This window comes from Dromaius novaehollandiae, chromosome 8 (genome assembly GCF_036370855.1).
Source record: "Dromaius novaehollandiae isolate bDroNov1 chromosome 8, bDroNov1.hap1, whole genome shotgun sequence".
Classification (NCBI taxonomy): domain Eukaryota; kingdom Metazoa; phylum Chordata; class Aves; order Casuariiformes; family Dromaiidae; genus Dromaius; species Dromaius novaehollandiae.
This window is the reverse complement of record NC_088105.1, coordinates 35,798,994-35,810,692: the sequence shown is the minus strand read 5'-3', so window position 1 is coordinate 35,810,692 and position 11,699 is coordinate 35,798,994. Positions and strand designations below refer to the sequence as shown.

Genomic DNA, 11,699 nt, shown 5'->3' with positions numbered 1-11,699 from the left:
TCGGCGTGCCAGCGCGGGGCGCTTAGCGGCCAAGGAGGCGCAGCGCTGCCTCGGCCTCACGCCAGCTCGCCCCTTCCCTCCGGGCACCCCAACTCCGCCGCGGCAACCGCCTCCCCCCCGCCCCGAGGCGCCGCCCCGGGGCCCAGCTCTGCCGTGCCGAGGCCGTCGCCTCGGTGGCGGCGCGGCGGGGAAGGGCCTAGGCCGGTCCCCAAGCAGCGGGGATGGCGGCGCGGCGCCTGGCCGCGGCGGCTGCCCCGGGGCGACCTGTGTCGTGTGAGGGGAGGACCGGGGTGGGGGGAGGGGGAAGCGGCCCCGCCGGGCTCCCGCGGCCGCTTCGCTCTCCCCGGCGCGGCCCGAGCGGCGCCGCCCGCGGGGCTCCCCCCATCCCCCACAATGCAACGCGCGGCGCGGCTGACATGGCGGCCGGGCCGGACTGAGCCGCTGGCGTCGGGGCCTCCAGCAGCCGGAGCCGGGCATGGCGGGGCCGCAGCCCCGGCACCCCTAGGGGCGGCAGCCAGGTACCGGGCTCCGGGGGCCGCGGAGGAGGGGGGCTGCCGCGGAGGAGGGGCGGCGGGGCGCGCTGCCCTCTCGCCGCCGCGGGGAGCCGGCTGCGGGGGGCTGCGAGGGCCGCGCCGCAGCCGGGGCGGCCCCGAGGTCAGCGCGGAGCCGCGGCCGGGCCCTGCCCCGCCGCCCGGGGGGGGGGGGGGGGCGCCCGCCTTCCTTCCTTCCTTCCCCCCACCCCGGCGGGCTCCCCGGCCCGGGAGTCACCCCGAAATGGCCCCCAGGGACCTGCTCCCCCCGCTTGGCCCGTTTCGTGCACAAATACAGAACAGAGCCGGCAAGTTTTGCGCCTTGGGCAGGGCAGTTCCGCCGCTGGGCTGGATGCGTCAGGTTGCTCCAGGCCTCGTCGCTTGTTAGGTTGTTTTTTGGGAACCAGAGCTGGCTGGAAAGGCGCGGGCGGTGTAGCAGGTTGCGGCTCAGGTGCCGGAGAGGGGCTGGCGGCTCAGCCGCCCGCCGCCGTCTCCTCGACACGCACCTCCTAACTCCTTTTGTCTTCACCTCCACGTCGCTCGGCTCCCTCAGCGCTGCGCCCCGGATTTGGGATGCGTTGCCGTCGCTCCAAAGCGGGCTCATTTCTGAATCTGTTCGACTTGCGCTCCTGGGCTCAGTAGGTGCTTTTTGACAGTTCGACCCCAGATAGTGATGACTTAATTATTTCCATGACAAGAAAAGTAACCCAGCCACAAAAGTATGACTTAATTATACAGTATCTGGCAGAAGAAGCTATATTAGGAGTGAGAGATCTCCTTTTCGGGCATCAGTTATGCAGTGAGCCAGGTCTTTTTTGTTGTTGTTATTCTGTCAAACTTCAGTGAAAATCCCTACATAAAAATGATTTTAGGAGAAAATTATGGTTTCCCAGAACGTATGTTTTGTATGTTCCCAGAACACATGTAGAGAGGGATAAGAAAATTCTCTCTGTCTTCTGTTCTTGCACAGAAAACAGCTGGGACTTTTCCCCCATACTGAACTAGCACACGAAGAGGACCCGCTGGGTGCATGCGGCACCTGCACAGCGCCGAGGCAGAGGCATTTACCTGGCTCTTCCTCTGAAGGCAGTTGCTGCTGTGGGGAGAAAGGAGGAGGAGCAGGATTTCCCCGTGTCCTGCATCCTCCTCGAAGGCAAGATCCCTGGGGAGTGCGTTTTATGCTTCTTGTGGATCTGCTTGTCCGAATAATAGTTTTCGATTCATCCTGTTACGATAAGGCAGTGCGAAACTTTGCCCGGCTGAGAGTATATCCTGTTTTCTAGATGTAGCACTTGCTTTTGAAATTTTAGAAAGCATATGAACTAAATTAACTTTCAGTAAGAGGGGGGCAATAATGAAAGAATTAATTTACTACTGCTACTGACTTCCTCTGAGATCTCATATAGAGAAAGATCCTGCAGTTTTTTTTTATTGCATTAATTTGCAGAATGAAAACTGTATGTTCAAAGTCAATGTTTCTGATGCTTTTGGCACATTTTCAAACAATACGCAATATTATCATAAATTAATTGTAGATAAGTGATAGATCAGTAACTCTTAACTTAGAAGTACTAAAAACTTACTACCTAAATTTAGTAACAATGCATGAGATTCCCTTTTTTTCTTTTTTTGATTGGAGATGCATACATAGCTGTACATGTACCTATACTGTATCCTGGTTATAATTTTTGGTTCTGATGTTTTATCAAATCTGTGGGAAAATAATTTAACAAGTTTCCTTAGATGATTTTTTAAATTTGTGTTGCTGTATATTAAAAAAAAATATTGCCAGCAATAAGTAACCTTCAAAATTTAATTTTTGATGACAGCAAAGTTTGACTTGGGAGTCTGCTATCAGTTTTATTTTACAAACTGTTGTTACTCAGTCTATGAGCCAACTGTGTGAACACGTTCTTGACAACTTTTCTGAAGTAGTTTTTTTATTTTTATTTTTTTATTAGTGAGAGTGCTGTACCCTGGTAAAGCAGGCTTAAAGATGCTAGTAGTGGATCCTTTTGCTTTAACTGTAGTTTGTGAACTAGTTTGCAGCTAGTCTGACGTACTTCAGGGGCTCTCCTTCCTGAAGGGTCAGAGTTTGGTTGGAAAGGATCACTGTTGCTTAAATAAAATCTTGGTCCAGACAAACTTCAATGCCAAAAATGTGTTCCTCTGTATTTTAATTTAGAACAACCACCAAGTATTAACAGTGGCTTAAGAGCAAGATGGATAAATTGAGTTTGAATGCATTTCTGCAATTGAAGCCAGCTTCACAATCAGTTCAGGCCTCTGGAAGCTAATACTGCCCCTGGAAGACTTTGGATGCATGCAACCCTGTGCTGTTTTTTTCCCCAGCCTCCTCCCCTGTATACAGAAGCTGTGTTTGTTTTTAAAGTTGGAGCTAACTTGGACCAGTTTCCTGATCTGGTTACAGCATGTACCTTAGAGCATGCGACAGTGCATGAGGCAGGTGGTACCCTCTTTTGGCTTCAGGGCTTGCTTAAGTTGATTATAAAATCGTGGTGTTTTTCAAGTGTTTAGAAGATTATTACAGTAACATTTAGGATCAGAACCAAAATGTACTGACGCATTAGGAATCCTAGTATGCAATACAAAGAGAAGGGAAGTCATTGTAACTTTGTTACACAGCTGGCAGAGGGAGGGAGGGAGGATGCCTTGCCTGAGGTCGGAAGGGGAGTCAGCAGCGCTAGGCTCAGAGATGAGTAGTTATTGGTGTTTGCTATTTGGTAACATGCCGCTTTCTTATCTTTCCTGCAATATGATATGACGGATACAAAGGACAACATGTATCAATGCAAATAGAAACTAACCTATATCGGGCACATCTTAAAAAGACTTCCGGTCCTGAATATTCTGCTAATTTAAGAACATAATTATAGCTAGCTATAGCGTGCTATAGCATGTTACTACTAATTTTTGCATCAAACAAAGCTTTTCCCATCCTTCCCTCCATAGGGTACTTACTCAGTAGTACTTGTCTAATTCAGATACTGCCTTGTTACAGTTTCATATACAAGCTCACGTATCTGATGATGAACAAGATTGAGCTCCAGAGGTCCCTTCCAACTCCAACTATCCTACGACCCTGTAATGATCACTCTTAGGAAGTTTTCAATCTTCTATGCCATAATATTTAACATCAGAGCTTCCTGCAGGGCTATGCATCTTCACTAAGCCCAGAGTGTTAGTTTTGTTGTATCACTGTTTCATGTTAAATATCATGTGTGCTGCAGTGGCTTCCTTCTTAAGAGTATTTTACTTCCTAGCCTGAACTCCATAGCTCATAGAAGCAGGAAGATCTGAGGCTCTATAGCATTTATGTTTGTTACTAAGAATACCTATGGGTTTATTGCTGGTGGAGCCTGAGGAGCTTTAGAGGCCAGTAATCTCTGATAGTTTTAGTTTTAAGCAGTTTGGAAAACCCCCAGAGATTGATTACAGTTTGCATTCAGTTATGCCTAGATTATCATAAAACCAAACATACATGTACAATAACTTTTTAAAAACTATTGCCGTAGAACATGGGAGAAGCTTGAATGATCTCTATCAGCTCTCAGACACAAACATGGGGCTACAGCTATAGACAGTCCAGAAAAGAGACTTTTTTCCTCCCCTCTTTTCTTTCTAGCATATTAGGTCCGTAGAAGGAGGCACCACCTGTACTGCAGTATGAGCAGAGTGCGGAAGACTGCTTTTTGTTTTGCTTCTGTCTGTGGCTGTAACCTTCATTTGCTGAATGTCTGTTTGTTTTCATTGAGGAAAATCAGCTGGGCTATATTGGTAATCAGCCTGGGGAGGCTGAGGTTAATCATTCCCCTTACTGTCGGAAGGCTGGCTGGGGAGATTTGAGCTTAAGGGACAATCGTAATGGGACTGATAAAAGCAGGTCGCAGATAAAAACAGGTCTCTCGATCTCAAAGGAGGGAGTGCTTTACAGAAAGAGGGTGATAACAGTTATGTTTATAGTACTTATGCTGTTTCTCTTCAATCTAGTCCTCCCTGAGGAAACGAAACTTATGAGGCTGTTCTGTTTCACTTTAGTTCTTCTTTTACACCGTTGTAATTACTTTTATTACTTTATAGCCAGTTGCGACCAAATTTTACAACATACTTGAAATAATGTCAAAGACCAGTGAGTTACTGTATGTTTCCTGGAGGGGGGGGGGGGGAAAGGTGTCTCAGTCCAGAAGGTGCCTCTGCTGAGAGAAGAGCAGGAGGAAGCTACGTTTGCTCTTGGGGAGCAGCTAATGACTGGTGAGCGTGTGTGTTCCTGTAGCTGCGGTCCATCTTGCCACTTGCCCAATGGGCTGTGCTAGAGAGTGTTGTGGAGGGAGCACGAAAGGAGCGTATAGGAAACCAGCCATCTTCTGTTCTGCTGCTAATGAAATGATTAAAAAAGAAAAGCTTTGGCAAAGAGCATTCTGTCACACCTCCAAATGCAGGAGCTCAGAGTTTCTTCAGCCTTGAAGAGGTCCTGTTGTGACAAAATGTGGCCCAAATGTATAGTTTTAGAAGGGTTTAAATACAGCTGAAAAACTTGAAAGGAAGGGGTGGAAGGGCAAATGGGTAGAAATATGTCCTTGAGAGTGTTTTTTCTTTCTTTCTTTTTTTCTGTTTGTATTTAAGCATTGCCCTGAATATTTGCAATTCAAATACAGAATTTTCTAATGCTGGTCTGAGAGAACAAGGAAGCAAAAGAAACTGGCAAAAATGAAAGTGAAACAATTTATTTCCTTCATTTTATCAGCCTAAAATGAATTCTAAAATAATGCAATAGGAGCTGGTTTTAAATACTTTTAAATTTGATTGCTGTAGGTGTTTATCAATAGGTTTAATCATTTTCTAGAGTTTAAGGTCAGATGGTATCTTGTCTGACCTCAAGCTTCTGTATTCCAGCCAGAGTTTTTTCTACAAAGTGCCAAGAATTGAACTAGATTTCAGAGGAGTTGCTGGCACCGTACATTCAGAAAGCAGGGGAAACTGAGTCACCTGTAGCACCAGGAAACTGAATAAACAAAATATGCTCAAACGATTTCGACAGGTGAATCATCCCCCACTTTGTAGACGCAGGTGAAAACCTGTGGTTTTGTTGCCAGTCTGCCTGGGTGACAGTTCCCTTTTGCTTCTGGCTCTGGCGGTTGAGCCTGAGCTTGCAAATAAGACGTGCCAGCCAGGTTTCTAGAAAGATGCCACCTCAGCACTGATTCACCCCACTCTGGTGTTTTGTTCCCAACCGTAGTATTCCTTTCAGAGGCGCTCCTTTTCGGCATCCCATTTCCCCCTCTTCCCTTTATCCATATACAGGTGGTCAATATCTATGGCAGAGAAGGAAGAATTGTCTTTTTAAAACTGCCTTCTTTTAGTGGTGGCGTTTTTTCCTTCTTCTCTCTCTCTTTTTTTTTATGTTACAATTCATTAATTGGTTTACTGTGTAGTTCTTTATGTGAGAAGGATAATGTGGTTACTATTGAGTATGTTACAGTAACTCAGATTTTCTCATTTGCTAAATCCTTTCAGTATTAAGGAAGAAAATTCATCCCTAAGTGCTACAACATTAGCATGGTTCCATTTCAGATCTGAATTTGGTTGTGGAAATCTTAACATTTTTTGTTACAAAATGCTCTTTGTCTTAGGAAATTACATGAGCAGTTGTTATTATCATTTTTTTCAGAATAAAGAATGTCTCTGTGCTTTTTAAACTTAATTACTTACATTTGATTGTATTCACTCTATCAGTACGTAACACTATGACAGTACTCAGTTTTTTTAGCTGAGTTATAAAGACAGTTTTAAATGTGACAGGAAAAAAAACCTAAGGAAATTGCTAATAAAAACTCTGTAAGAGTAAGTCACATTTGTACATTCGATTACAGCTTATGTATTCTCTTTGAATGTTTAGCTGTGTATTTTTATTGGATGGATGAGATGAGGTCAGCTGAGCCTGCAGTACAGTTTTTGTGGGTTTTCACAACCTTTTTGCAGAATCCGAACCAACCAATTTGAAGCTGATAAAAAGCAGAGCAAGATGAAGTTCCCCTTTCCCTCCAGAGCTGTAGTTTCAGGGTAACTTTAAGCTGTCAGAGGAGTTGTTCCACCCCACTCCTAGTTGTGCGTTATTACCTCCTCCTCCCTTGTGCCTGCTTGGGTTTAAGCTGGACTGGTTTTCCGGTTCTGTTCCCTGTGCAGCCCGCAGAAGCGCGCGAGGGAGGGAGCAGCCTGCGGAGAGGGCGTGAGTAGCCGGGAATGGGAAGAGGGTGGCATTGCTCCTTGCAGCAGCTTTCCCGCAAGCGTGAAACTGCAGCCTTGGCGGGCCTTAGGCAAGAGCTGTGCTCTGCCATGGTTTGTCGAGAGTGAAGGAGAAGTGAAATAGGACTGGCAATTTATTTTTTTTTTCCTTCGGTTGAGCAGCTAAAACACGATGAGTAGTTTAAAATTTGGAAAGGCTTGTTCTGCTTTTCTTTCAGTCGTGTACGGATCTGTACAGTAGAATAGAGGATTGTTTGCAGATGGCAATGTCCTTTATATAGCAGTAACATTTTGCCGGTCTCTAGGGCAAAGCCTTCTACTGGTGCTCAGACACCAGTGAATTTAGCTTACTGGTGGGGCCCCGGGCCCTTCTTTCTACCGTGAGACTTGTGTGATACTGGTACAGGTCACCAGTCGTTCCTGGCGCTAGGCTAATAGGTATTGCTACGGGAAAGACTGACTGAAATCCAAAGGCAAATTCTGTTTACTCTTTTGGTCTAGAAGTGAGAGACAGGTGTTGTCAGTGCTTAACAGAGAATAGCTCTAATATTACCTCAATGTATGTTTGAGATACTTCACCACTGGAATGAATTTAGTAGTCTAGATTTTTCATTTTCAGGTTGTGTATCTTAGTAAAAATGGAAATTGACTGTGACGCTGACATTAACTTCATGACCATTCTTGAATTTGTTTTCCCCTTTTTGGAAAGATAATGCATTATTTTGAATGATGTAAATAGAGGCTTAAACTATCCATTTTCTACTTTGTGTTTCTTCAAAGTGAGAGATGTATAGTGAGTGTATTGTATAATCTGGAAAAAAAATCATTATCCTTTATACTGATAGTATTCAGAAATATTTTTTCTTTTTTATAAAAATTTTAATCTGATCCTTCCTTTTGGTTCTTTTTAAATTTTTATACTATGTAGAGTAAGTACATTGTGATATCACCTAATAGTTGTAATTTGATTTCTTTTCTATTATTCCTTTTCTTCACTAAATGACAGGCTATTTTTGATGGGTTCTTTAATACCCAGGAATTTCCAGTGTTCATGCTTCCTCCTACTGAAAATATACAGGTGGACAGGAAAGGGAGAAACTTTGTATTCCAGAACACCAAATCTTGCTATTGTTGTATATAATCCATTTTCTTTTTTGGCTAATTCTTTATTCTTATAATTTTTATTGCCACCTCAAGGTTACTTTAAAAAAAAAAAAGAATTTGGTCCTACAGATTCCCTCTTCATTCTCTATATTAGTAAGAGTAATTCCTTACAAACAAACAGATTCCTATATTCATGCTTAGCTTCCTATTGGAAAAACAGTATTGGAGTTGCCTTCAAAATCAGGCTCCGATGATACACTACTTAAAGGACTGAGACTTAGATAAGGAAAGTTAATCTGTAGCTAAACAAATTATTGACTACTTCTGTTTTTTTCTTGAAGAAGCAAAATCTTATGTAATTGATAGCAATTGACATATATAAGAATTGTATCTATCAAAAATGTAATGCTTAAGTGTCTGTGGATGTAGGTGATAGGTCAGAAAAATTTTTAGGAGTTCAAGCTTTATCCCTAAACATTTTTTTTTTAAATCGGTTGATAAAATGGAGCTTGCTTGCTGGAAACTGAATTTGTGGCCTTTAGTGGCTAATTTGAGCAGTATGTTTTACTGCGTGGTATTTTTTTTTTAGATGTGTTAATTTTTTTTCTCAATTTTTTTCAGTGTAATTCTAGACATCTTGGTTCTTAGTTTTTTTTCCTAAAGCCAAAAATAGGAAGGAAGGAAAAAAGCAGGCTGCTGACAGTTTTGTCACTGAGTGATAGTTACCATGTTCTGCCATTTTTTGTCTCATTTTACCCCCACCTCTTTTAAATAGAAGTCAAGGTTAACAAAATATTCATGAGTTTTATTTTGATATGGAATGTATTATGAAAATTATGCCTATGAGGGGAACATGCGTCATTAGTAGTTTCACTTTTCCTTAGAGCGGTTTATTTTAATGCATTGTCTATGTAGAGCTTTGATATTTTTTCTTTCATTTTTTTAAAAGCATCTATCACTATTTCTCCAGCAGACAATCAGCTACGATTCTTTCCTGCACAGTGGATTTAAAATCAACTTCAAATTACTGGAGAATTGCACTTTGAGTGGTCTCAAGAGACAGAAGAAGCAGGTCTTCACTATAATGGAAGAGGCCAGGAGCTCAAAGAATGGAAATCATGACCCAAGGAAGTCTACCCGTGTTGTCTGTGAGGAAGGCAAAGCAGTCAAAATTACAAATAATCAAAATTATAAACATAATAGAAATGACAGAACTATGAAGGATGTTGGGAGAAGTTCTCCAAGTGGGAACAGCAGCAAAAAAAGTAAGCAAAATGATGGTTTTTCTGAAAAACAAGAAGAAAATAAATCATGTAAAGTAAATAGTTGTATTCCTGGAACTAAAGATACAGGGTCAAACCTTCAGGATCGAAGTCATGGAAAAGCAAAAAAATTGTCAAATTTATCATCAGCAGTGGAAAATCTGAAACAGACAAAAGCTCAACAAGTGGGAGAAAACTTTCCAGGCTCCCATGTTTCTGGGAATGGAGTTAGTACGGAAACCTTAATAGCTACCCGGAGAGGGAAACCGGGGTTGGAAAATCCACTGGGAGTTCATTCGGCGAAGACTAGTGTTGATCAGACTGGTGATCCTGGTAAGACTGCTTCAGATCAAAGAAAAATGGAACATAAGTCTGATGACTCCAGTGAGTATTATTCAATACTGCTTTATTCATTTTTCTTCTGGTGAAATTGTGAACAATCTGAAATAGACTTTGAAATGTTTCTGTTTGCATATTTTTTGCATACTGTAAGTTGCTGAGTGCATTTACAGAGAGCATCTTATTAATAATAAGCATATTACTTAGAAAATAGAGATTACGATAACAGCTGTCCTTTTTTTTTCCGATCATGTCTAAAACATAAACATCTTTGCAAGATAGAGTGCGTGGGTTTCAGGCAATTTTGTGAATTTAGTGCCTTGGAAAAAAAACTTCATAATATCATTGCCTTTTATGGAAAGGCCAGATATTGCTGCTTTTCAGAAAGATCGGGGGAAAAATTCAACAAGAAAACTTTCTTATAGGTAGCATGAAAATACCTTTTTTTGTGATTGTTGCACTCTTTGTTACTAAATCTTTGAAAGATGATTTGGAACAAGGCTTTTCATTTAGGGGACTGTAACATGCCATCAGCAGTTATCCTTAAGAATGTTCATTTTTTTGGTCTTCAATTTTGGAATTAAATGTATGGATCAGGATTTGTGTCATTCCAGGTTAGTTCCTTAGTACGGGATTTGTCAGACTTCTTCAAAACCTATTTTTTTCCCAGGTAAAAATGCTGTTTTGACGCTGCTTTTTTTAAGCTATCTCAAAAAATTTAACAGAAAAACAACTTGAAATGGCAGCATCCTGTGATCAGGCAGCTCTTTGTAGACCACCATCCTGTACTGCAGGGACCATCTGTCACTGACAAAACCAGGACTTGAAAACTTGCTCAGTTTTTTTTTCCTAGCTAGTCTGGGGACAGAGATAACCTCATAAAAACCTCGCTTTTACTGATGCTTGCAACTACTGGAAGAGTTTAGTGTGTAAGTATTTGTACAGATTATTAAACTATGAACAAATCGTAGGCATCTGGAAGAACTGGCCTTTCGGAATCGACCTGTGTGTTTGTAAATAGCAGCGTTCCAGAGTGCCATGGGCGGCGAGGTGTCACGGCGCGTTCAAACGCAGCTCCAACAGCCTTTTAAGTTGAGGCAGTTGAAATGCGTACATACTAGCTTTGAGATTGTTTGGGTCAATGTCTTTAAAGTGGTTTTGACTGTTAAAGTTATGACTGTTTCCTCAGCAAAGCTCATGATGTAAAAATTTAAACCTAGTATTTATTATTTCTATCATAGTAGAGCATCAGGATCTCAGGTACTCTACTGTGCTTAACAAAAAAACGTCTTTTTCTGCCTTGAAGAACTTCATATTCTCTATTAAGTTAGGATTGCAGAACAAAATGGATCTATCAATTATTTTTTCTGTTTGAGAGCACGCTTAGTAACAAATTGTGCTAAACGTACTGAAGAGATTCTAATCTCTAAGGTGATTTCGGCTAGCCTGTGGACAAAAATCTGGAATGTCTGGTTCCTTAGTGAGATGCTCTTAACTGCTCTGGCCGTGGTTCTGTAACTTTTACTTTTCTTCTCCTTGAGGTATTCTGAAGAAAATAACTACCTATTTCTTTCTGTAGGTAAAGAAAAGAATTCCGAATCAACTAAAGAACATCCTTTGGAGGGTGATTATTTAGAAAACGCTGCTGTTATTGATGAATCTAATCTGACAGCTGAACAACAGCTAGGACTGAAACAAGCAGAAGAACGACTGGAAAGAGATTACATCTCCCGACTTGAAAAAGTAAGTTATGTTACTTATTAGACAAACAAGAAAGTTGCTGTCTTTGTACAGGGTCCTTTAGCCTACCTTTCATTGTATTCGCCATGTTTCTTTTTGGGTGGTATTTCCACTAGACCCTGTTGCCTCTGTTTCTTTGTTCTTTATAATGACTCACCTACGTGATCTAAGATAGTATTCCTAGTAATTGACTAGTCCCTTGTTGGAACAGGAAGTGGACTGAAAATTTGATGTTCCTTTTGTGGCGTGTGTAGCCTATATGGAACAATATCTTTAATTCCACAGACCTAAAGGATGACTGTTCCATTACTTATCTGAGATTTTTCCAGCAAGTCAGGTTACCTGGACACTCAGCATACAGAATTGAAAGGGACCTCAAGGTATGTTCAGTGTATTAGCCTTCCACTAGGCAGAATCACCTATACTGAAGGTGACACCTCAGGAATGTTTGTCTAAGCTG

The 11,699-nt window shown here is 42.2% G+C and overlaps 1 protein-coding gene across 3 annotated transcripts in view; it reads left to right on the top strand.

Annotated features, from left to right (window-relative positions):
* Window positions 1–360: 360 nt before the first annotated feature.
* Window positions 361–11,699, top strand: part of TUT4 (terminal uridylyl transferase 4) — a 49,664-nt gene continuing 38,325 nt past the window's right edge. For 2 of the 3 annotated variants that reach the window (XM_026105497.2, XM_026105488.2), the window contains exons 1-3: window positions 361–518; window positions 8,869–9,544; window positions 11,079–11,242. In XM_026105497.2, the coding sequence (XP_025961282.1) occupies window positions 8,983–9,544; window positions 11,079–11,242 (726 nt within the window). In that variant the 5' untranslated portion in view covers window positions 361–518; window positions 8,869–8,982. The remainder of the gene's footprint in view (window positions 519–8,868; window positions 9,545–11,078; window positions 11,243–11,699) is intronic. The other variant, XM_026105505.2, reaches the window with a different exon arrangement.